This window comes from Loxodonta africana, chromosome 5, assembly GCF_030014295.1.
Source record: "Loxodonta africana isolate mLoxAfr1 chromosome 5, mLoxAfr1.hap2, whole genome shotgun sequence".
In the NCBI taxonomy this organism is placed as follows: domain Eukaryota; kingdom Metazoa; phylum Chordata; class Mammalia; order Proboscidea; family Elephantidae; genus Loxodonta; species Loxodonta africana.
In genome coordinates this window covers 117329589-117356633 of record NC_087346.1, presented here as the reverse complement: position 1 = coordinate 117356633, position 27045 = coordinate 117329589, and the positions used below count along the sequence as shown (strand labels likewise).

Genomic DNA, 27045 nt, shown 5'->3' with positions numbered 1-27045 from the left:
TGCTAAAATGTTGTATAGGAAGTGATAAGCATGACAAGGGCAACAGTCTTTCATATGAAAATATTTCTTTAAAAAATATTTCTTTAAAAAAGGGAGGATTTACCTTCCAAGTCTTTTTAGTTTGTAAACTTGGGTTTTTATTAGATCTGAGGCACATTATATTATACCAAGGGTAGCTGTGTATACCTAGGAAGAAAGGCATGGCAATCTACTTCTGAAAACCCTGTGGACAATAACAGAAGATTGTCTGAGAACCCACTATCATGAAGATGGTGCAGGACTTGGCAACATCTGGTTCTGTAATGCATAGGGTCACCATGAATCGTTGCCAATTTGTAGGCAACTAACAACAACAACAGTTGTGAACACAGAAGCTAAGGGAACTAAAGATTTGAAAATTAACTTAGAGGAAAGAAGAGAATGAAGACAAGAGGGTAGATCAGAAAAAGGAAAGGTGCCAAAACTGAATTAAGAAGAGGTGCATTTTAGAATCCAAGACTGAATGAAAGCCCAGGTACAGAAAAGGCCTAGGTAGAATGAGGGTTTGGCAAAGCCAGAGGACCCTGGATACTTGAGGGTGGGGGATCAGAAGGAAAACCTGAAGAGTCACTATGAAAAAATTGTCAACTTTGCAGTTGGTCTCAAGCTTAACTGGCAGTGCTGATGTCTGAGTTGAGATACTACCCAGCCTTGCCTTAGGTTTTTCCCCTCCTTTCAGTTCAGCCCCTTTATCTGCCCACTCAGTCTAGATCCCTCAGGCGCTGAAAAGAATGGAAGCAAGAGGAAAAAGAAAGACAAACTGAGTTGAAAGCGTGGGTGCCCTCCTTAGATGGTCTTAGATGACCAAGAATCCCTATGGCTTTTCTCTATGTGGAGCCTTTAAAACTTAGTCCTGTAAATCCTAAATGTCAAGGAGACAGCCAGAAACTGTGACTCATCAAATTTCCAAAGCCAAGACTAGAACACAGAGACCCTGGGTCCAAGGACTCGCTTTCTACCTTCAGTACACAAGTCACACAGTCCTACCTTCTTCAGCTTCATCTTCACATTCAGAGATGATGGAAGCCAAGTGCTGGTCTACTGCCCACCAGCCCAGCTGCCTTTCACCTCCTTTAAGGAGCAATGAAGTACACAGAACATGGAGTTTTATGCCATTGTGTTTGAGCCATTGTCCTTATTACATTTCAGAAAGTGACCTTCCTATAAAGACCCACTTTTTTTTTTAATTAACTTTTTGAGCTTCAAGTGGACGTTTACAAATCAAGTCAGACTGTCACATATAAGTTTATATACACCTTACTCCATACTCCCACTTACTCTCCCCCTAATGAGTCAGCCCTTCCAGTCTCTCCTTTCGTGACAATTTTGCCAGCTTCCAACCCTCTCTACCCTCCCATCCCCCCTCCAAACAGGGGATGCCTACACAGTCTCAAGTGTCCACCTGATATAAATAGCTCACTCTTCATCAGCATCTCTCTCCTACCCACTGTCCAGTCCCTTTCATGTCTGATGAGTTGTCTTCGGGGATGGTTCCTGTCCTGTGCTAACAGAAGGTTTGGGGACCATGAGCACCAGGATTCCTCTAGTCTCAGTCAGACCATTAAGTATGGTCTTTTTGTGAGAATTTGGGGTCTGCATCCCACTGATCTCCTGCTCCCTCAGGGGCTCTCTGTTGTGCTCCCTGTCAGGGCAGTCATCGGTTGTGGCCGGGCACCAACTAGTTCTTCTGGTCTCAGGATGATGTAAGTCTCTGGTTCATGTGGCCCTTTCTGTCTCTTGGGCTCATAGTTATTGTGTGACCTTGGTGTTCTTCATTTTCCTTTGATCCAGGTGGGTTGAGACCCATCGATGCATCTTAGATGGCCGCTTGTTAGTATTTAAGACCCCAGACACCACATTTCAAAGTGGGATGCAGAATGTTTTCATAATAGAATTATTTTGCCAATTGACTTAGAAGTCCCCTTAAGCCATAGTCCCCAAACCCCCGCCCTTGCTCCGCTGACCTTTGAAGTATTCAGTTTATCCCAGAAACTTCTTTGCTTTTGGTCCAGTCCAGTCCAGTTGAGCTGACCTTCCATGTATTGAGTATTGTCCTTCCCTTCACCTGAAGCAGTTCTTATCTACTAATTAATCGGTAAAAAACCCTCTCCCACCCTCCCTCCCACCCCCCCTCGTAACCACAAAAGTATGTGTTCTTCTCAGTTTATACTATTTCTCAAGATCTTATAATAGTGGAAAGACCCAGACACTTTTTGAGGTAAGTAGCATTCTGAATCGTCAAGGACCAGATAGTAAATATTTTAGGCTTTGCTAGCCATACAGGTCTCTGTTGCATATTTTTCTTCATTTTTGGTCATGTCAGATTTTTTTGTTTGTTTGCTTGCTTGGTAACCCTTTAATAATGTAAAAATCATTCTTAAGGTAGCAGGCCATAGAAAAACAGACAGTGGACTGAATGTGCTTCTTTCTTCTGTCCACCATAGAGGAGCCCTGGTGGTGCAACGGTTAAGGTCTTGGCTGCTAACTGAAAGATTGTCAGTTTGAACCCAACCAGTGGCTCTGAGAGAGATCTGCTTCCATAGAGATTACAAAACAAACAAAGAAAGAAAGAAAGCCATCAAGTCAATTCTGACTCTTAGTGACCTTATAGGACAGAGTAGAAATGCCTCATGGAGTTTCCAAGGAGTGGCTGGCGGATTCCAACTGCCTACATTTTGGTTAGCAGCCGAGCACTTAACCACTACGCCACCAGGGTTTCCGGGTTTTTATACCTGTTTACGGAGCCTTGGTGGCACAGTAGATAGGAGCTCAACTGCTGACCAAAATGTCAGCAGTTTGAATCCACCAGCTGCTCCTTGGAAACCCTTTGGGGCAGTTCCACTTTGTCCTTGCGGGTTCACTGTGAGTTGGAATCGACTCAACCATGACTGATTTATACATGTTTACAAGGAGCCCTGGTGGCGATGTGTTTAAGTGCTCAGCTGCTAACCAAAAAAGTCAGCAGTTTGAACCCACCAGCCACTCCACGGAAGAAAGATGTGGCAGTCTGCTTCCACAAAAGTTACAGCCTTGGAAATCCTATGGCGCAGTTCTACTCTGTCATATAGGGTCACTATGAGTTGAAATTAACTCGACGGCAACGGGTTTGGTTTTGGTTTATAACCTGTTTATACTTGAGAAAACTATCGTCATTTCGGTTACATGACATGTTTCAAATCACACAGTAATTGGCAGGAAAGCTGGGGCCAGAAACTTGGTTTCCTATTTCCCAAACAGTTCTCTTCCTACTACTCTATCACACACTATGAAATTAGTAGCATAAATTCAATTCAACAAATGCTTCTGAAGTATTTCTCACATGTCAGCATTGGCTAGGTACTCTAGGGATACAAATGAAGTATAAGAGAGGATTACTACCCATGAAAAGCTTTGGCCTCACTGAGAAAAAAAAAAGAAACATACAAATGAAACAAATACATGCTGTCTCACATGGTTATGTAACTATGTGTCTAAAACATGGGCTGTCTAATACAGCTTTCTATAATGATGGAAATGTTCTATATCTTTGTTGTCCAACATGTCAACCACTAGCCACACATGTGCCTAATGAAACACTTGAAATATGGCTACTTCATTAGACATCACAAAAGAATGGTTAGAGATCTGGATGGAAAATACGTGACACAGGGACTGTCTATTCTGTCTTCCTCTGAGCATGGAAGGGCTCTTGGGATTCTCCATGCAACCATATGCCTGGAATTGGCATATGTAATAAAACCAGCCTCGATAAAGACGAAAGGTGACAAAGGTGAGCTGAAGGAGGAAGTGCTTGAGCTGAGCTTAGAAAGATAACATTTGGACAAGAGGAAAGTACGGGGTTCTCCATGTACAGGACAGCATGAGCAAAGGACTGGATGGAACTCACCTGGCTCTGGACACAGAGGATACTGGCCCCACAGGGAGGTGTGTGTTGGATGCAGTGGGAGATAAGGGGGCAGGTAGAAGGGTGGGGCTGGATTAAGAAGATCTCTGAATTGTAGAAGTTTGGACTTGTTTCATGCTCAAAAGGAGCCCCTGAAGGCTTTAAGCAGGCTAAGGACCAGAAAAAAGCATGTTTTAGGCAGGCAAATCTGATAGACGGCCCCAGAATGGGTTGCATAATGGACATAGACTGGTCTCAGTAAGGCCAGTAAGGCGGCTATTGCAGTAAAGGTGTTTGTTCATTTTGCCTTTAGGAAAGTAATACTTGTTTATTAAAAGCAAAAAAAAAAAAAAAAAAAAAGAATCTTGAAATGAAACTATCCCTTGAAGACATCTTTAAACAAAACAAAACAAAAATAGTTTAAATCAAAAAGAATGTCATCCTTAAGGTTTTTTTTTTTTAATTATCTTTATGATACCAAAGAGATTACAGTAACTCTAAAGCATAGATAAGTTTAGGGGGCCAAAACCAAACCAAACTCATTGTCGTCGAGTTGATTCCAACTCATAGTGACCCTAAGGAAAGAGGAGAACTGCCCCATAGGGTTTCCAAGGAGAGCCTGGTGGATTTGAACTGCCGACCTTCTGGTTAGCAGCCATAGCTTTTAACCACTATGCCACCAGGGTTTAGGGTGCAGTGAGTCTAAATTAATGGGGGTGAAACAACTAGAGCAGAAATAATCAGAATGGTGACATAATATGAAGAATGTAACCAATGTCACTGAACAATATGTGTAAAAATTGTTAAACGGGAGCATGTTTTGATGTGTGTATTTTTACTAAAAGTAAAATCAAATTAAGTTAAAGAAATACAAATCACAGGCAAGCAGATATAAAGAAAAATTATAATCAGCAGCCTACTATTCAAAAGCAAGCACTGCTAACATTTTGCTACAGTTTCTTACAGTCCCCCACCACCATGCCCCAATAGCTATTGCAATAACGCAAAAATGAAGTTACAGCTTGGACTAGGAAGGTGGTATTGTGAACGGAGGGGGAAGGCTACAAAAGAAATTTCTAAAGTGAGACAGTGAGGTAAAGAGGAAAAGATCATTAGCACCAACAGACCTGTGAGTTCTAGATCCAGCTGTTTCGTGGGACTTCCTCTCTCTTAAGCCTCAAATTTGGTTTCCTCATCTTAGAATCAAGGTATTGATCTAGATCAACCTCTTCATTACTTCTTAAAACAGAAAAACCAAACCAGTGGCCTTTGAGTAGATTCTGACTCATGGAGACCCATGTGTGTCAGAGCAGAACTGTGCCATCATAGGGTTTTTAATGTTTGATTTTTTGGAAGTAGATAGGCATTTTTCAGAGGCATCTCTGGGTGGACTTAACCCTCCAACATTTAGGTTAGCAGCTAAGCGTGCTAACCGTTTCCACCACCCAGGGACTCCAACCTCTTCTTACTGGTGTCAAATTAAGGATCAGATGAGATTTTTGAGACCCCTTGCTCTTTTCAAGACCTAAAGTGGAACTAAAACGTGTGCATGTGAATGTGTGTATTTTAAGTGAACATCACATACAGCGGTGGTTGCCATAAGACAAAAATGTTCCCTTGATCTCCAGGCTGTACCAATAGCATATAGCCCATTGTGGTCTATAAGATTTTAAGTGCAGAGTACTTAAACTGTATATTCTCGCCAGTGTTGTTGGAATGATGTATAGTAGTTGTGACCCGTAGAACTCTGAGTAAACTTTAACAGTTTCTCCCTGCCAAACAGTTTTAAAGACAGAACTCATCTTCGTAGACCATAGGAAAAACAAAAATAAAAACAGCTGCTGGGGACCATGGTCTTGAGGGTCATCTAGCTCAACCGGCATAACATAGTTTATAAAGAAAATGTTCTACATCCTATTTTGGTAAGTAGCATCTGGGGTCTTAAAAGCTTGTAAGCAGCCATCTGAGATACTTCACAGGTCTCACCTGGTTGGAAGCAAGGGAGAATGAAGAAAACCAAAGACACAAGGGAAAGATTAGTCCAAAGGACTAATGGAACACAACTACCACAGCCTCCACCAAACTGAGCCCACCACAACTAGATGGTGCCTGGCTACCACCACCAACTGCCCCGACAGGGATCACAATACAGGGTCCCAAACAGAGGTGGAGAAAAACGCAGAAGAAAATTCAAGTTCACAAAAAAAGTCCAGACTTACTGGTCTGACAGAGACTGGAGGAACACTGAGAGGATGACCCTGCATACCCTTTTAACTCAGTACTAAGGTCACTCCTGAGGTTCACCCTTCAGCCGACAATTAGACAAGCCCATAAAAGAAATGAGACTAAAATGGGCACACCAGCCCAGGGGCAAGAGCAAGAAGGCAGGAGGGGACAGAAAAGCTGGTAATGGGGAACGCTAAGGTCAAGAAGGGAAGAGTGTTGACATAGGCTGGGGTTGGCAACCAATGTCACAAAACAACATGTGTATTAATTGTTTAATGAGAAACTAATTTGCTCTGTAAACCTTCATCTAAAGTACAATTAAAAAAAAAAAAAAGGCTGCTAGAGAACACTAATTGTGTTTCCATGTGCGAAAAAGCAATGTACAGCTATTCACTAAGTTAACAGGCAAAAGTCTAAACCAATGGTTGTCCACATGGGCTATACACTAGATTCAACTGTAGAGTTTAAAAAAAAAACGTAGCTCCTCCTCTGACCAATGAAATGAGCCTCTATGAGTAGGGTTTGTTCATTGGTACTTTTTAAAAAAGTTCTCAAAATAATAGAGACCAGAAGCACAAGCAGACATCCCAGAACAAGAGTTCAAGCAGTACGGGATCCAGATCTGATGGGACTGTGCCCTTTGCCACCCTGGCTAAGGGTTATGGCCAGTTCCTTAGTGAGGAGGGCTGAAGGCCCATACAGAGCCCACTAGCCACATTAACGTTTGCCTGTTAACCTATATATAGTTTCTACTTTAGAGTGTGGGGGTAGTGGCGGCTCAGTGGTAGAATTCTAGCCTTCCATGCAGGAAACCGGGGTTCGATGCCTGGCCAAGGCACCTCATACGCAGCCACTATGCATCTATCAATGGAGGCCTTTGTGTTGCTATGATGTTGGACAGGTTTCAGGAAAGCTTCCAGACTAAGACGAACTAGGAAGAAAGGCCAGTGAAAATCCTATGGATCACAAGGATCTGATCTGCTACCAACCTTGGGGGTGGCGCAGGACCGGGCAGTGTTTCATTCCCTCGAGCCTGGGGGTGCCATGAGTTGTGGGTGAATTCAATGGCAGCTAACAACAACACAGTACAGTGTAGGTGCTATCACTTTCAATATATTCCTTTTGTCATTTTCGCTAAACCCTGACTTAAAGAACTCCTTTGGACTCCAGCCAGAATGTCAATGAGCATGCCTTTTCCTCAGGAGCCCTTGCCCTATAAGGAGATAGGAGTTAAAAAGTCCAGACTCTGGCGTCAGATTGACCTAGGTTTGTATGCCAGCTATGCCACTCACTAACATACCCTCTTTGAAACCTCAGTTTCTTTATTTGCAAAATGGAAATCCTAACGTTTTCTTTACAGGGTTATTGTAGACATTAAATGAAATCTCATTAAATGAGATTGTGCCTGGCACATAGTAAATCAGTGGCCGTTGCGTCATCCCGACTCACGAAAACCCCATGTGTGTCAGAGTAGAATTGTGCTCCATAGGGTTTTCAATGGCAGATTGTTCAAAGTAGATCGCCAGGCCTTTCATCTCAGGTACCTCTGGGTGGAGTTGAACCTCCCATCTTTTGGTTATCAGCCAAGCGCATTAACCATTTGTACCACCCAGGGACACCAGCACATAGTAAGCTCAAACAAATGTTTATGAAACTTTTGCTCTTGTGGATGAAATAATTTTAAAAAGAGAAATCTTCCAATTTTGGGTTAGCCTCAAATTCTCTGCTCTTATGCCCTTTGAAAACCAGTTTTTCCAAGTATCTGTTTGACTGGATCCAGGAAACAGACCTCAGCATCATCTTAATTGCAGGAACACCTTGTTATGAGTCACTGGTTGACCGCAGCTACAATAGGCTAAGTGTGAGTTGGGTCCAATTACTTTGACACCAAGTCCTGGAAAGTTCTCCAGCTTATACAGTCATGGAAATTACACATTTATATTTATAAATTGCAAAGGACTTTAGACTTACTTTTGTATAAATTCTCAAGACAAGTGGGTCCTCTGCCTGAATTAACACTGATGATGAATTGGATCATATATCAGACAAAAGGGAATAAAAAAGGACAAAGAGGGTCCAGAAAAGAAGACCATGAATTTACTCTCTGGTTATCTGGATACATGTTGAGAAAACGAATACATTAACTTTCACTGCATTTTAAAAAATATGATTAGATATTTGAGCTATGATATTGCTTGTTCTAGTATTTCTTATTAAAATAAATGCTTTGTTAATAGAATTTCTTATTAATTGAATGCTTAAGTTTTCATTCTTAAACTCTTCTGGGGCAAGGACCATGTCTGAGTCATGTTTGTACCCCTCAAAAACATGTACCTTTCATATGAGGCCCTATGTAGCTTTATTTCACCACCTGCCAGTATGTTGTACTGTAGTGGCTTTGCATGTTGCTGTGTTGCTGGAAGCTATGCCACTAGTATTTCATACAGGGTCATCCATGGTGGACAGGTTTCAGCAGGCCTTCTAGACTAAGACAGACCAGGAAGAAAGGACTGGTAATCTACTTCTGAAAATTAGCCAATGAAAACCTTACCGATACAACTTTGTCCAACTTGCTTGCTTTGGACACATCATCAGAAGGGATCAATTGTTGGAGGAAGGCATCATATTTGGTGAAGCAGAGGGCCACTGAGGGTGAAGGAGACCCTCTGTGAAATGGACTGACGCAACGACTCAAACATGCTGGCGATCGTGAAGGTATTATACATGCTCTCCACGAGTCAGAGTTGACTCAACAGCAGCTATCTATCTAGTTATGTAGGTTTATTAGTCGAATTAATAAAAGTTTATGAATCAAATTGAATTATTATGTATAGTAATTAAGTTATACCATATGAAGTAAATAGTGAGAAGTAATAAGTGATGGGGAAACATCTCTTCTATTTTCAGGTAAAGAAGCAGAAAAAGAACCAACCTTTAGGGATGGCCTTTTGCAGCCTGGAGTCATTTTGTGACAGATCCCTATAGTGGCTGACTAAACAAGAGTCTGTTTCCACTCAGTCGTTTGACCTCTGTGTTTGTTCTTGAGCAAGTGTTCTTCATATGGACCACATGAGTTGTGTGACTCTAAAGTGCTCACCTTAAATCCTATTTGGGTTTTGATCCACCTTCTCGAAACAAAACACTGGGGAAGATCATATTCCAAAGGGTATTAATTCTGGTGATTTTTAGGGATATGGGGGGAAATCACACATCTAAGCAATCTGGCCATCTCAATCTTACTGATTTCTTACTCTTACCCTAATAAATCTGATTTCACATGAAAGCTACAATTCAGAAACTCCAAGAGCCATTTTACCACAGGAAACAGTCTTAAGCAAGCCCATCTTTCCACCTTTTCAAATGCAACTTGCATTTGCAGCTTATAGGTTAAACAATAACCACTTGTGAATGTATTAACTGATATGGAACGGAAATCTAGGCTATGATAAGTAGAAAAGAGTCAGCACTCAACATGTCTTACTATTTAAAGTTCCCATCAAGAACTCTGTAATTTTGTTCCCCTTCACCTTTCCTAGGGATCTTCCCATCTGACTTCTGATGCCCCTATATTGAGAGAGGCGCACACAATTCCTCTGTCTGGAGAAAAAAATCATGTAATGACCTGGACGTTAATTTTTTAAGAGAAATGGCAAAGAGGTCGCCCAACAACACCATGAATTATTAGTCATACTAAAAATTCAAGTTTTTTAGTATCCATCGCAGTCAGTTGATTCTCCTTTCTTCTCTATGGTAAAGTCTGGAAAAAACTGACCAGTCATATCTCACACAAAGGTATACATTTCCAAATAGAAGATTACAGGCCTGTTAAAAAGATTTACCTAGCTCTGGTCAGCCTCTATACTCAGCAGACCTTTCAGAAAATAACCACATGAAATTCACTCAAGAATAAAAACCCAGGAAGCTTGAGATGGCCAATTCAGCAGAACTGGGGTACTGTGTGTGTCTGTCTGTCTGTGTGTCTGTCTGTGTGTGTGTGTGTGTTCATGTAGGAATTTCTGAATCTGTCAGTTCAGTTAGTAAAGTGCTTCAGCTCAACAGGTAATCTTGATAGGACATGTCAACACAGAGCACTAAGGTTTGAAACCTGAGAATCTCACACTGATCCAAAAATGGAAGCAGAGTCAAAGGGTCAAGTAGCCGGCTCAACTACTACACGGCCTCGGTCCATTCTACTTAAGCTATCTGTTTTTGTTTTTTAAATCCAGCCTTTGGTGAGGGAATCATATACTACCACTGCCAATGATCACCTTTCCTTTATGCCATCAGATATGGGAAATAGAGGAAAAGAAAAGGGGACCCTTTGCTGGTGAAAACAACCTCTCATTAGAAGCTGATCTAGATTGGTTTTTATGTGCACAACGGGCATTTCAGCTCTTCCTAAGGGAGGTAAGTGAGTGAAACTAAGAACACAGATTTAAGGGGAACTGAAAGGATTAGTAGCAAAACAGGACTTGGGGTCTAGCTCTAGAAAATATTGCTGATAGAGAAGGAAGAATGTCTGAACCACAAGGACAAAAAAAATCTGATCCTTAGCTTGAAAAAGAGTTCTTTAAGGGGTTTCTAAAGATCCTGCTAGAAATTCGAAAAAGTCCTTATTTTACAGAAGGCACTTGTTCATCCAAAGCAACTCTCCCTCTGCCTCTTCTCCATTAAGCTCCTTGAACCTGACCTTGACATCCTCACACAGGCTGTTCCTCATTTAGAACCTGCCTCTGATTCCCCTCTGCCTAGTAAACCATTCCACTTCCTTCAGGTCTCACTTAAAACATGACTTAAATTCCAAGAAACCCTCCCTGATTAGGTTAGGTTCCTTTGTATAAATCTCCTTTAACTCCTTTCGGAAATCCTGGTGGCATAGTGGTTAAGTGCTATGGCTGCTAACCAAAAGGTTGGTAGTTCAAATCCACCAGGTGCTCCTTGGAAACCATATGGGACAGTTCTACTCTGTCCAATAGGGTTGCTAAGAGTCAGAATCGACTTGATAGCAGTAGGTTTGGTTGTTTTTGGTTAACTCCTTTTGGGAGCCCTGGTGGTACAGTGGTTAAGAGCTCAGCTGTTAACCAAAATATCAGCGGTTTGAATCCACCTTGCCGCTCCTTGGAAGCCCTGTGGGGTAGTTCTACTCTCTCCTATACAGTCACTTTGAATCAGAATTGAGTCGATGGCAATGGTTATGGTTTCTTTTAACTCCTTTTGGAGTCCCTGAGTGGTGCAAACAGTTAACGCACTCGGCTGCTAACCGTAAGGTTGGTGGTTGGAGTCCACCCAGAGGCACCTCAGAAGAAAGCCCTGGTGATTACCACTGAGAACTCTATGAACACAGTTCTGTCGTGACACACACGGGGCCGCCACGAGTCAGAACCGACTCCACGACAACTGCTTCTTTTTGTTATTGTTTTTAAAACTCTTTTCAGTTCTTCAGCCCACTCGTTGTCCCTTTCACTTCTTATATAATGTCTGCCTTGACTACTAGATCAGCACCATGGGGGCAGAAAACTTTTGTCTTAATTACTTCTTAATTATCCAGCATCTCGCACAGAATCAGGCACATAGTAGGTGCTCAGAAAATGTTTGTGAACTGATTCACCTGTAACCTCACCAATTTCAGGATCTACCACCCACAAGGCCCCATAACATAGAGGTTCTACAAATCTTATTGTGGTTGAGTTCCATAGAGTCCATTTTGGCTCATAGTGACCCCATGTGACAGAGTAGAATTGCCCCATGAGATTTTCTAGGCTGTAATCTTTATGGAAGAACACCTCCACGTCTTTCTCCCATGGAGCTTCTGGGTTTGAACTGCCAACTTTTCTGTTAGCAGCCGAGGACTTAACCATTGCTCCACCAGGCCTTTTTCTACAAATTTTAAAGTCTGTATAATTCAGGCCCATGTGACTTGGGGAATCACATCCATTCATGACATTAACTCTAAAGATGCTATTTTCCCATGCATTTAATAGCAATGTGGATTTGGACTCACTCACAGATAAACAGATACTGACAAATCATTCGGGGGTAGAGCTTGTAGTAATTGGGTCACAGACTCCTACTACGCCAGTTCTGGAGAAGAACCTAGAAAAAATGGTTGATCCTGGGATCCCTTGCCTGGGAAGCAGCTCCAGTTATCTCACACTTGCTATTCTGGGTGTCAGCATTCATTGATTACAAGGGCCCCCAGGGGTACTAATCTCAAGACCACCATATAAAGTCAGCCAAAAAAGTAGTTTAGGTTTTTTGTTTTGTTTTACAAAATCAAAAACCTTAATTCTTTCCTTGGTATGCACAGAGATCTTATTGATCTGGAGAATGGCTCTTTATCCCCCAAAACCCACTGCTGTCAGGTCAATTCCAACTCATAGTGACCCTACAGGATGGAGTAGAACCAGCCCGTAGGGTTCTTTACAAATCTTTACAGAAGCAGACTGCTTCTTTCTCCCTTAGGAGGAAAACATTCACTCACTACCCTACAAAAATGCACTTGCACCCTGCAAAATGGGAGAAAGGGACCACTTAATGTTGGTCATTTTGGGATTATCAGAGAAATTCTGTACTTCACCAAATCTAAAAGGCTCCATTGATTATAAGATGCATTCCAATTTCAGAGGTGTTAAATTGTAGGAGGGGGAAATTGCTGAGATGCAGTAAACACTACAGAAAAATTCATCACCAGATATTTTCATGCTAATCTTTATTAAAAGTGTTTTATCAAAATCATTCAAATATAGCTTTTGCAACTCTTTTTGACCAGGGGACCTTTCTGGAGACATTTAGGCCTACAGACATACAGGGCACTCTGGCCTAGAAAATTAAGGAAACGATATATGTTGACGTTAAAAAAAAAAAAAAAGGAAGAGATTATCACTAGGTAATATATAGGGTCGCTATGAGTCGGAATCGACTTCGACGGCACTGGGAGGTAACGTAATGTTCACCTCCTTTTCTCTACCCCTGAATTATGTTCATTTGAGGTATAGTAAGGACAAGCAGGCTCGACTTACCAAACCTCCTCAGTGAGCCAAGGAATCTCTGGTCCGTGGGGTGACCCGGCGCACGGTGTCCTTCTAATACCTCTGCTACCTGAACTGTGAAACGGAAAAGATAACATTGCTGACCCAGAGACAGGTAATGAGGAGTACACATTTAATGACCACTCACTGGAATGGAGGGGTGGGGGTGGGAAGGAGAAACACAGTGTGTTATTATTATCACATACATTTGTGTGTGCTCGGAATTGTAGGAAAGCTATATAACCGGACCAAAAAACCAAACCCAACTCCTTGCCAACGAGTCGATTCTGACTCATGACAACCTTGTAGGACAGAGTAGAACTGCCCCATAGGGTTTCCAAGGAGTGGCTGGTGGATTCGAACTGCCGACTTTTGGTGAGCAGCCGTAGCTCTTAACCACTGCACCACCAGAGCTAAGAAATTTCCACTGGCCCACATATACCTAGAGACGATAGGCCACTTCCTTTTGCCAATTTCTATAAGACCATTCAGGTTCTATTAGCTAGAGGACATTCAGGTGAAAAAATCTTGCTGACAAGGGAAGAGAAGGGGGAAATGTTTAAGCCCAGGTTTTAACAGGTGTTTGAACCTCAGCTCCACCACTTGGTGGTTTGGTGACCTTGGGCAATTTCACTCAACCTCTCTAAGCCTCCTTTTCCTCATCTGATATGGACCTAATACTCCCACCTGTTAGGGACATTGTGACAACAAATAATATGATAATGCAGAACCCCTGGGGCCTGGCACAGAGATTACTGCATTCATTTAAAATTCTTTCTGCAGGAGCATGTTAAATTGCGGTTTCTAAGGGTAAATCTCCATACACACAAAATCATTTAAAGCACTATAAGCTTTGATTGTTTTAAATGTTTTTTCACCTTTGGCTTTTCTTCCCATAAAAACCAAAACCAAACCTGCTGCACTCGAGTCAATTCCAACTTATAGGGAACACATGTGTTACAGAGTAGATCTGCTCCACAGGGTTTGGTTAGATGCTCAACTACTAAGCCAAAAGGTTAGCAGTTCAAACCCACCCAGAGGCACCTCGGAATACAGGCCTGGTGATCAGCTTCCGAGAGGTTGCAGCTTTCAAAACCCTCTAGAGCAGTTCTACTCTGCACACACGAGTCAGATTCAACTCAAAGGCAACTAACAACGATTTTTATGGAAGCAGGTTAAGCACAAATCATCTGCACCACCCTGTTTCTTCCCATATGTAAATAATACATCATATTTACTTTAAATACATGCACTTGATAACTAGATTGTATACAGTAGGCTTTATACTACTAATCCACAAAGAACGAATAAAACTGTGACATCAGAAGCCCCCAGTGGTGACAAAAGCCTTGCTCTCGCCCCCTCCAAGAAAGACTACAAGTTTGTAACTTAACTCAGGGTAAGAAAACACCAACTCCATACATGGACAGTTGCTCAGAGTTCTGCTAACCCCGCAGTCAAATCAGTAATCCTTAGCTTCAAAGTTCTTCCCAGCTCACTGGCCTAATTCACTAAGGTTGAGCTTTTGATTAACATACAGTGCTTGAAAGAACTTTGACCCACAGAAACTTGGCATTTCACTTGCTTCTCTGAGTCCAATCTGTGTCACGAGGGCTGGTTTCAAGGGTAATAAAGGAACTGGCTGTTTGCTTACAGCAAAGGGAGGCAGTGCCATGTCAGTATTATACCGGCTTTCACTGTGCTGTCCACCAAACCCTTGGCAAAGAAAGTTTGCTGCCCACATGTCAGTTTGGGGAGTGAATAGAGTCAAAGAGTATCTATTTCCAAAGTGAAAAGCACCTAACTTCTACCTGGTGCTTTCACGAAATGTCAGTTGTTTAAGAAACATGAATATCGCCCCCAGATCAAAGTGGAGATCAGGCGTTTCAGCAGGTGCATGCACAAATCTGTCCGGATTCTGCTTTGGTCAGCAAGCTGCTCTCTCTTCCTGGTTTTTGGGCTCTCCTGTATTGACTTGTTATAAGACACGCATCAGGAAGAGACCTCAATACTTGACAGTCCTTGTCCCTGTCCCTCTCCGCACCTCCCCCTACCTTATATCTAACCATCTATCTCTGTCTTCAGCTTTTCAAGTTCTTGTAACCAGTAAACCAGTTACCTTTGAAATGATTCTGACTCACGGTGACACCATGTGTGTCAGAGAACTGTGCTCCATAGGATTTTCAATGGACGATTTTTCAGTATAGATAGCCAGGCCTTTTTTTTAAGGTGCCTCTGGGTGGACTTGAACTACCAACCTTTGGGTTAGCAATGAACATGTTAACCATTTGCACCACCTAGGGTCTCCTATGTTCTTGTAAAGATTATTTTTGTTATTTAGCTAGTTCCTGTTTAAACAGTACTTTGTGTTTACAAAGAGGTCTCAGAGTATTTAACAGTTCAGTTTTCCCAAATCCACACAAGTCCTTTTCCTTAAAGGTTTTGTGTGATTAAGCGATTACCCAAGCCATTTGTTTTGCTTTTTCTTCGTCATCAACTTTGATGTTTCTGTCCCTTCAGCATTTATGACCTATCACCAACGTGAAACAGAAATCCCACAGGAAGTAAAATCTAAGCTCAGCCAACGCTAATTGTGAATTTGTAGCTTTAGCTGCTGTAGATGAAAACAAGTGATTAAAATAGTTTTTATGTTACCTGTGGGCTTTAATTTTTATTTCCTTCCCCATGAATCAGAAAACCGATTGCTGACTATATGTTTGATCATGGGAAATGTAACACATTCATTTGAAATCACAAATATTTTACTGCCTGATTTTCAATTAAAAGGTTCAATTTTTGTATCCTGAGTTCACTATTTAACCCACCTAGTTTGGATTTTATCCTTATGTGTGTTAATTCAAGGTGGGAAATATTCACACTTGTGTGACAGCCCTGCAAATAGAAGGACTTTTTTTTTCAATACTTTGTTTTTTTTATGGATAGTAGCAGTAATCTGGAAAACTGGTGGCGTGGTGGTTAAGTGCTAAGGCTGCTAACAAAAAGGTCAGCAGTTCGAATCCACCAAGCACTCCTTGGAAACTCTGTGGGGCAGTTCCAGTCTGTCCTACAGGGTCGCAATAAGTTGGAATTGATTTGATGGCAACCAGTTTTTTTTTAGTAGTAATCTGGACACCTGGGGACGTAGTGGTTAAAAGTTCAGCTGCTAACCAAAAAGGTAGGCAGTTTCAATCCACCAGCCACTCCTTGGAAACCCTACGGGGTAGTTCTACTCTGTCCTATACGGTCATTACGAGTTGGAATGGACTCAAGGGCAATGGGCGTAGTAGTAATCTAAGGAGCCTGGTGGTGCAACGATTAAGCTTGGCTGCTGACCAAAAGGTTGTCGGTTCGAACCCACCTAGCTGCTCCAAAGGAGAAAAACCTGGAGATCTGCTCCTGTAAAGATTACAGCCTGAAAAACACAATGGGGGCACTTTTACTCTGTCACATGGGGTCTCTATGAGTCGAAATCCACTCGATGGCACCCAACAATAAGCGGTAATCTACATTTAGATTCATTTTAGAAAGTAAAAATTTTAAATAAAACACTGTCTTAAAAAGGAAAATCATTTGTCTTCAAAGCACAGGGCAGTCCTTCTAGGCCGGTAGTTTTGGCATCTGTGTGTATTTATATACAAAACACAGAGAAAGGAGCTCAGGTGGCGCAGTGCTTAAGAGCTCAGCTGCTAACCAAAAGGTCAGTAGTTTGAATCCACCAGCCGCTCCTTGGAAACCCTATGGGTTGGTAGAGTGATTCTTTAGAGTCCTAACATGTATAAGAAAAGCAACCTAATATAGTGGTGTATGTCTGCGTCCTTTGAGGATTTAAGCAGTCTCTTCTACTTTTCTGTAATTGCTAGTCAATACCAAATTTGGAATGAGGAGCATTCTCCAATAAGGCAATTTTTGATCCTGTTGGTTTTGGTGTTGTTGAATTGACAGCACTGTGGCTTTATATTAACCTTATGAAAGAGAGAGACTAGAAGGACCCATAACCATGATGATTAAAGGATCATTTTATTACTTGTTTTAAACTATAGACTGTCATTGTCCCCAAATACCTGTTTTCCATTTCTACCTTAGTAGTAACAAAATGCCCAATTTTTTTTAACTCCTAGTCTCCATTACAGCTGATAAGATGTATCTGAAAGTGTTATCTTCAAATTTGGGGAAATACTCTTCTTAAAGGGAGAAGATATTCTCTTCCTTGTCCCTCCCTCCTTCCTGGTGGCTGAAATGTAGATAAGATGGCAGATGGAACTCCAGCAGTAAGGATGGAAAAGTCATTTGTTGGAATAGAAAAGGACTAAGATGGAACGGGTAGCATACCAGCCCTGACTGATTACCTTTGCATTATCAAGATAATTTCAGAGAAGTAAACTATATTGTTTAAACAACTGTTATTTTTAGATTTTCTTTCACTGGCAACCGCACCTAAACTTTTTTTCTTATCCACCACCAAATGAGCCCTGGTGGCACCATGGTTAAGTGCTCAGCTAGTAACTGGAAGGTTGGTGGTTCAAACCCACCTAGCCACTGTGTAGGATTACAGCCTTGGAAACCCTGTGGGGCAGTTCTACTCTGGGTAGAACTATAGGGTCGCTATGAGTCAGAATCAACTCGATGGCAATAGGTTTGGTTTTTTTTAACCCATCACCAAGAGTCCATATTGACAGTAGACAGAACTTTCCCAAAATGTCTTCTGCAAACACTAGTCAGTATGATTCGTTCTGAGGGAGAAAAGGGTGTTCTGTGATTTTAAAATAATAGCAATGAAATTGTGGATTCATATCTCCCACCTGGAGAATCACTAATTAATGTTATTAAGTAACAACTCCAGGAAGTCCTACCATAAAGAACCATATTGAACTTTGCTTAACCTGTTGCTCAAACTGATTTGATCATGGAGGTATTTGTCCACACGAGAATCTCTTATGGGGCCAATGCTGAACATTTAAAAAAAAATTTGCCCACATCTACAATGCTCAGTAACCTTAAATTGTTGGGCACAAACCTTGCTTTCAGGTTCTTAGCACTCTCATTCAATAAAGGTCATTAGCTAGAAGAGGTGGTGATGTGTTAAATCATCATCAATGCTTATTTTTTAAATTTCTAATTCTCTATGATTCTGACAATACAGCAGAAGCTCCCCCCACCTTTTTTTTTTTTAAATATTAAGAAACATTTACTTCCACAAAAAGAAAAAGAGAGACTGTCTAAACCAGAGCTTGTAAACTCAAATGGCTATCAGGACCAAGAGAGTAACAAACTAGGGAAGTAGGCCAAGTGCAAGGTGGTAGGGATAGTGTGAGCAGTGGTAAGAGGGAGAGGCTCGCTCTACCTACAGGTGTCAAAGGCAGCACTTTGAAATACTGTGAGGTCAAACAAAATACGTCCATGGCTGGTGGCTTTTCAGTTTGCAACCCCTGGAGCTAAACCATTTATATTAAACCATGTTTTACATTTAAGAACACCCACTACTCCTTGTATAAATAGTCCCCAACTTACAAAGGGGTTCTGTTCTTTCAGAAGTTGGTTCTGACAAAAATCGAATATCTCATTTTTTTTTTTTTTAGTTTTCACTATTATTGCCTTTTCTTATCAGTATCTTTATAAACGCGGTCTTTTTTGTCTTTGGGGATTGGAAACATTGTATCTGAGAATGATAACATCAGCAAATTGTGCGCTGCAACATCGTATGTAGTACATATTACTAATGATAAGATGTACAAAAAAACCCCAAAAAGATGGTCGTGAGGTTCATAGTAACTTGAATATGTTGAAGTCGAGGACTACCTGTAAAAGCCCCCTGGGTGGGACGAGCAGCTCGATCAGCGGCTCACCTAAAGATTGATGGTTCGAACTTCCTTAAAAAGCTAGAAATAGAACTACCATACAATCTAGTAATCCCACTCCTTGGAAGATATCCTAGGGAAATAAGAGCCTTTACATGAACAGATATATGCACACCCATGTTCATTGCAGCACGATTTACTATAGCAAAAAGATGGAAGCAACCGAGGTGCCCATCAACGGATGAATGGATAAATAAATTATGGTATATTCACACAATGGAATACTATGCATCAATAAAGAACAGTGATGAATCCGTGAAACATTTCGTAACACGGAGGAATCTGGAAGGCATTATACTGAGTGAAATCAGTCAGTTGCAAAAGGACAAATATTGTATAAGACCACTATTATAAGAACTCAAGAAATAGCCTAAACAGAGAAAAAAATATTCTTTCATGGTTATGAGGCGAGGGGAAGGAGGGAGGGAGGGAGGAAGAGGGGTATTCACTAATTAGATAGTAGATAAGAACTACTTTAGGTGACGGGAAAGACGACACACAATACAGCAGAGGTCAGCACAACTGGACTAAACCAAAAGAAGTTTCCAGAATAAACTGAATGCTTCGAAGGCCAGCGTAGCAGGAGCGGGGTTTTGGGGACCATGGTTTCAGGGGATATTTAAGTCAGTTGGCATAGTAAAATCTATTAAGAAAACACCCTGCATCCCACCTTGGAGAGAGGCGTCTGGGGTCTTAAATGCTAGCAAGCGACCATCTAAGATCCATCAACTGGTATTAACCCACCTGATCAAAGGAGAATGAAGCACACCAAGGACACAAGGTAATTACGAGCCCAAGAGACAGAAAGGGAGGGTCACATAAACCAGAGACCACAGCCTGAGACCAGAAGAGCTAGATGGTGTCTGGCTACAACCGATGACTGCCCTGACAGGGACCACAACAGAGGACCCCTGAGGGAGCAGCAGAGCAGTAGGACGCAAACCCCAAATTCTCGTGAAAAGAGCAAACTTAATGATCTGACTGAGACTAGGACCCCGGTGGTCATGGCCCCCAGACCTTCTGTTGCCCCAGGACAAGAACCATTCCCAGGACCAACTCTTCAGACAGGGATTGGACTGGACAATGGGTTGGAGAGGGATGCTGGTGAGGAGTGAGCTTCTTGGATCAGGTGGACGCTTGAGACTATGTTGGCATCTCTTCCCTGGAGGGGAGATGAGAGGGTGGAGGGGGTTAGAAGCTGGTGAAATGGACACAAAAAGAGAGAGTGGAGGGAGGGAGCAGGCTGTCTCATGGGGGGAGAGCAACTGAGAGTGTGTAGCAAGGTGTATATAAGTTTTTGTGTGAGAGACTGACTTGATTTGTAAACTTTCACTTAAAGCACAGTAAAAATTACAAAGAAAAAAAGATTGATGTTTCAAACTCACTCAGCAGCTCCAGAGAAAGGCCTGGTGAATTGCTTCCAAGAAGATTACAGCCATGAAATGCTATGGAACAGTTCTACTCTATAACACATGGGGTCACCATGAGTCAGAACTGACTTGGCAGTAACGCACTTGCTATTCCTTGTGGTGATGGAAATGTTCTGTACCTTAACTGTATCAATGTCAATATCCTGGTTGTGATACTGTAGCATCACTTTGCAAAATGCTACCATTGGGAGAAATCGGGTAAAGGGTACATGGGATCTCTCTCTATTATTTCTAACCACTGCGTGTCAGCTTACAATTATGTCAAAATTAAAATTTTAATTAAAAAAAGTCCAGGCACAGAACAACATGTCTAATATACTACTTTTTATATAAAAAAATTGTAAGAAGAATCCGTTATTGTTTTACTGAAAATGACTAATGGAATGCTGGAAAGAGACAGAAGGAGTTAAAAACGTGCTCACCTATGGAGAGAGGGATGGAGGAAAAGTAGTGGTCAAGGACAGAAAGGAGACCTTTCACTGTATCCTCTTTTAACTTTCCAATTTGTTAACAATTCATATGTTGTTTATTCAAAAACTGAATTAAAAAATAGTACCCATTATCTGTTTTTTTTAAATCCCACTACGCATGCTTTCAACAAAAATTAATTCACATTATGCTGAGTGAAATAAGTCAATCACAAAAGGACAAATATTGATTGTATGATCGCATTTTTGTAAGAAGACAAGAATAGATACATAAACAGAGACCAACACTCCTTGGTGGTTACCAGGGATGGGGAGATGGAAAGAAGCACTCTGGATATAGGAGACACCTGTTATTTTTGGTGATGGAAAAGGTAGCATTAAATGTCGATGAAGTGCACACAGCTTGACCAAGGTAAATGATGTCACTAAGAAGTGCACTAAAGAAAAGGACTTTTCGGTAACGGATATGACAAATGTAATTTTGCACCAAACAAGAAATATGTGAGTGGTTACGTGAATATATACATAGGCATATTTGTGTATGGGAATGAATATATGGGTACATATGTGTGCACAGATAGACATCTCTATAGGTATATATATACATATATATATATACACATGTGTATGTTCATGCATGTATATCCATACATACAGTAAACCACATTGGGACAAAAAATGAACTGAACTGCTACTACAGGTCAGGCCATATGCCAGGCACTAGCCACAACAGTGCTGACTGAAATAGATGTGTTCTCTGCCTTCATATACTTACAGTCTGGATAAGGAGTCCAGGTACTGAGCTAGACTAGAAATATCAAGTTGAAAAGACAGAGTTTCTGCCCTCTAGGAGGTAACAGATGAGTGGGGCCCCTCTAGGAGGGAACAGATGAGTAGAGCTCAGAAGTAGAAAAAGACCATTATAAAATAATGTGACACCAGTTATAGCACACGGGGCAGTGAAAACTTAGAAGAATGTTCCAAGTTTGTCTGGGTTAATCAAAGAACACGTGGCTCAAGTCCTGAAGGATGAGTAACAGTGCATCCAGCAAGCAAGGGTTAAGGGTGAGGGCATTTTCTAGACAGAAGGAAGAGCCAGCTCCAGAGTGCAGGAACACGAGAGAATGCTGTGTCTGGAGAAAGGCAACTAGTTGAGGGCAGCCAGACTGAGGGTGGGCAGTAGAGAGCAGCAGAGGCTGAATAAGGCAAGGAACCGGGAGCTCACGTGCTATTGCAGAAAGAATCATTGAAGAATTTTAATCAGAAAAGTGACATTACTAGCACTGCATGTTAGAAAGATCACCCTGACCACAACACAGGGAAGGACAATACAGAGAAAGGAGGGGGTCTTAGGTTGGGTTCTCTAGAGAAGCAAAGCCAGTGAAGCCCATATATAAACAGAGAGCTTTTATCTCAGAGAAAGGCTCATGTGTTTGTAGAGGCTGGGAAGTCCCAAATCCATGGGTCAGGCATCAGGCTGGAGGCTTCTCCTGACTCACATAGCCACAGGAGCTGATGAACCAAAGATTGGCAGGTAGATGGCAGGCCACTGATTCACAGGCTGTGGTGGATGATGAATCCCAAGAATGGCAAGCAATATAGCAGGCCGCTGGTTCAAGTCCCAAGAACTGGAGGTCAGATGATGACAAGCCAAATGCAGGATCCAGAGCAAGCTAGCAAGCTTAGCCAGAATGTCCATATATATATTGGATGCAGGCCACACCCCCCAAGGAAACTCCCCTTACAAATGACTGACTGATCATATCAGATCACATGATGGAAGATGACTACATCATTACATAACTGCCAAATTGTTATTGTTGTTAGGCGACATCAAGTCAGTTTTAACTCATAGTGACCCTGCATACAACAGAACAAAACATGACCCTGAGCCATCCTCACAATAGTTGCTATGTTTGAGCTCATTGTTGCAGCCACTGTGTCAAACCATCTCACTGAGGATCTTCCTCTTTTTTGCCGACCCTCTACTAAGCATTCTGTCCTTCTCCAGGGACTGGTCCCTCCTGACAACATGTTCAAGTTAAGTGAGATAGTCTGGCCAGCCTCGCTTCTAAGGAGCATTCTGGCTGTTTTTCTTTGAAGACAGATTTGTTCATTCTTCTGGCAGTCCATGGTACATTCAATATTCTTCGCCAACCCATAATTCGAAGGCATCAATTCTTCTTTGGTCTTCCTTATTCATTGTCTAGCTTTCACATACATATTGAGGTGATTGAAAATACCATGGCTTGAGTCAAGAGCACCTTAGTCCTTTGCTTTTTAATATTTTAAAGAGGCTTTTTGTAGCAGATTTTCCCAGTGCAAATTTTGCAGGTTGTTAATGAGTCTTTCTCCAATCCTGATGCCACGTTCTTCTTCATATAGTCTGGCTTCTCAGATTATTTGCTCAGCATACTGATTGAATAAGTATGGTGAAAGGATACAACACCCACACACACCGTTCCTGACTTTAAACCATGCAGTAACCCTTGTTCTGTTCGAATGACTGCCTCTTGATCTATGCACAGGTTCCTCATGAGCACAATTAAGTGTTCTGGAATTTCCATTCTTTGCGATATTATGCATAATTTGTTATGATTCACACAGTTGAATGCCTTTGCATAGTCAGAAAACACAGGTAAACATCTTTTTGATATTCTCTGCTTCAGTCAAGATTCATCAGGTATCAGCAATGATATCCCTTGCTCCATGTCCTCTTCTGAATCCAGCTTGAATTTCTGGCAGTTCCTTGTCAGTGTACTGCTGCAGCCATTTTTCAATGATCTTCAGCAAAATTTTACTTCTGTGGGATATTAATATTGTTCCATAACTTCTGCATTCAGTTGAATCACTTTTCTTGGGAATAGGCATATTTTGTTGGATCATCTTTCTTTGGGATGGGCACAAATATAGATCTCTTCTGGTAAGTTGGCCAGGTAGCTGTCTTCCAAATTTCTTGGCATAGACAAGTGAGCACTTCCAGTGTTGTATGTGTTTGTTGAAATCTCAATTGGTATTCCATCAATTCCTGGAGCCTTGTTTTTTGCCAATGCCTTCAGTGCAGCTTGGACTTCTTCCTTCAATGCCATTGATTTTTGATCATGTGCTACCTCCTAAAATAGTGGAACGTTGACCAATTATTTCTGGCACAGTGACTCTGTATATTCCTTCTTCTTTTGAAGCTTCCTAGGTCGTTCAATATTTTGCCCATAGAATGCCTCAATATCACAACTCGAGGTTTGAATTTTTTCTTCAGTTCTTTCATCTTGAGAAATGGCAAGCATTTGCATCCCTTTTGGTTTTCTAACTCCAGTTCTTTGCACATTTCTTTATAATACTTTGTCTTCTTGAGCCACTGTTTGAAATCTTCTGTTCGGCTCTTTTACATGAGCATTTCTTCTGTTCGCTTTAGCTACTCTAAGTTCAAGAGCAAGTTTCAGAGTTTCTTTTGATAAATTACATCATTACATAAGTGCCAAACCACTGAGAATCAAAGCCTAGCCAAGCTGACATACAACCTTAACCATCACAGACAGCTAATGGCAAGGCGACCTGTCAGGAGAAGATGAAGGCAGGAAGCAGAGAAACAGTCCTGGGGATATTTGGTAGTCAAGGTCAGGGATGCAAAATGGGGATCATCATGGCATTCAGCCACGCATGGGTGACACCGCCAGAGGCCATGATACACGTAAAGTGAGACATTGGTTTTTAAGTTGGGGACTACTGGGATCAATAAAAACATACATTCGTATTTTTTAAAAAACTTTTAATTTCATATGAGGGTGCTAACACCCCTTATTTTTCTTAGTCAAAACCACCTGTGACTGTACCTCAGTCTCCTCACCTATAAATATGGATAGTAGTGGCACTTCCCTCATAGGGAGGATTCCCCGAGTTAATTCGTACATGTACATACTCAAGTTCAATAAAGGTTAGTTATTCTCTTCAGACAGGGATTGGACTGGACAATGGGTTGAAGAGGGATGCTGGTGAGGAGTGAGCTTCTTGGATCAGGTGGACACTTGAGACTACGTTGGTATCTCCTGCCTGGAGGGGAGATGAGAGGGTGGAGGGGGTTAGAAGCTGGCGAAAAGGACACGAAAAGAGAGAGTGCAGGGAGGGAGCAGGCTGTCTCATTAGGGGGAGAGTAATTGGGAGTGTGTAGCAAGGTGTATATGGGTTTTTGTGTTAGAGACTGACTTGATTTGTAAACTTTCACTTAAAGCACAATAAAATTTTTTAAAAAAGTTAGTTATTATTACAGCAGAAATAAACCTAGGAACACATGGGTAATAATGATAGTGCAGTTAATGGACAGTTCTCTCTCTGTGAATATTACCAGTTGCCGTCAAGTGGATTTCAATTCATGATGACCCCATGTATGTCATGTGCTCTGTAAGGTTTTTAATGGCTGATTTTTCAGAAGCAGATCACCAGGACTTTCCTCCGAGGTGCCTCTGGGTGGACTTGAACCACCAACCTTTCAGTTAGCAGCCGAGCGTGTTAACCATTTACACCACCCAGGGGGCTCCCAGGGAATATTAGCCAGGTTAAAATGCCAGTCACAACTACAGAGAATAAGAAACATATATAATTTTATCTTAGAATGAAGTAGAGTCTGATTTCCTTTGGTCTCTCCAAAACTCAAGCAACATCTTATAAAGAAAGGGTCATAATATTTTTGCTTTATCATTACTTTAAATTTATAAAAAGTGTTGTCTCGGGTACAGCTTTTTCCAAGATTAAGGTCTCGAGCAAACCTGGAGCCTGCGCAGAGTGACTGTCTGCAAAAGGGGCTCAAGAGAACTTGCTAGAAAGATGGAAACTTTAATATCTTGATTAGGGTAGTGGTTTCACAGCTCTATACTTTTGTTAAAAAAGTCATCACTTAAAATGTGTGGGTTTAATTATGTGTAAATTGTACTTCAATAAAGACTGAATAAAGATTTAAGGGATGGAAGATGTGGGGAAAGGGATTCAAACGGAAATGGGTGTTTGTGTTCCAAAGAGAACAGAAATTAAATCTGCGCGAAAGAAGAAAGTGCCTTAAAACTTTTAATTTCTTTGAATGGAAGAAGCTGGCTAGGAACGTAAAAAAGCTCCCTTACGCAAGAAACATTTTTAAAAACGCAGCAGTCTGCACCCTCATTATCCTATGTCTAAAGAACAGCACTTTTCTAACCTTAGGTTCACTGGACAGCTGCCCTCTTGTGGTTTTGATATGTACTTTTTCTGAGCACAAAAGTTGGCAGTTATTAAGCTATTTCGGTAGCACTCTCGGACTGCCCACAAGTATTTCTCAAGGTAACCAAGAGTGGGTGTGCTGGCCTGCTTCTATGTGAGGGGATGGACTTAACACTGTGAACTCAGTCACGAGCTGAGTTTGAGGTAACTGAGAAAATAGCATTGTCACAAGACTATTCTGGTTTGAGGCTGACAAATTCAAAAAGGGTTTTCAATTTCAATTGCTGCTTAATTTTAATGTACTCTTGTACTTACTTTCACTTTTGCAGCATAGGATCAGAGTATCAGAAGCTAGTATATGCATCAAACAAGGTCAGTGCAAAGAAAGTCAAAATGAAAGCTCTAACGCTACCACCATCTCTGAATATTATTCAGCATTCCCAAGATAGCTTTGTACAAAGATAGGAAACAACAACCAAATTTTACCCAAACACTGGTTTTTATTAGCATTGGCACACAAAAGTAGGTGTCCAGTGAAATATTAAGCACTTGCCAAAGGAAGGGAGAGGAAAGGAGGAAGGCAGAGAAGAAAGAAGTAGGCAAGAAGGAAAGAAAAAAGATTGAGAAGTAGGGAGGGAGGATCAAATAACACATCTTTCCAAAATTGCACTGGAAAAAGAAGATAAAAGATTACAGAATTAAGCTGGCAAGTTTTCCCTTTGTGATCTGTCTTTATATGGCTTGAGACAGTAACAGGTGGCAGTATAGTTTTTAAAGAATATAATAGAGACTCTAAGGACTTTTAAAAAGCTGTATGTCAGCTGTTGAGATGTTAAAAAAATTTTTCATCTTGCCCATATCCTGCAGTATTGGGCAAGATGAATTAACATACACCGAAGTTAGACTCACTCATGACAAAATGGATGCTGAACCCATTATTCTAGCACAGCAATTTTTAACAATTCAGTCACG

General features: G+C 41.4%; 1 protein-coding gene across 28 annotated transcripts in view; it reads right to left on the bottom strand.

Annotated features, from left to right (window-relative positions):
* Window positions 1-27045, bottom strand: part of RBM47 (RNA binding motif protein 47) — a 232163-nt gene that overhangs the window by 148882 nt on the left and 56236 nt on the right. For 19 of the 28 annotated variants that reach the window (XM_064285884.1, XM_064285885.1, XM_064285892.1 and 16 more), the window contains one exon: window positions 13168-13251. The exons of the other annotated variants lie outside the window; for them this stretch is intronic. In XM_064285884.1, coding sequence (XP_064141954.1) covers window positions 13168-13251 — 84 coding nt within the window. The remainder of the gene's footprint in view (window positions 1-13167; window positions 13252-27045) is intronic. 28 annotated transcript variants of the gene reach the window in all.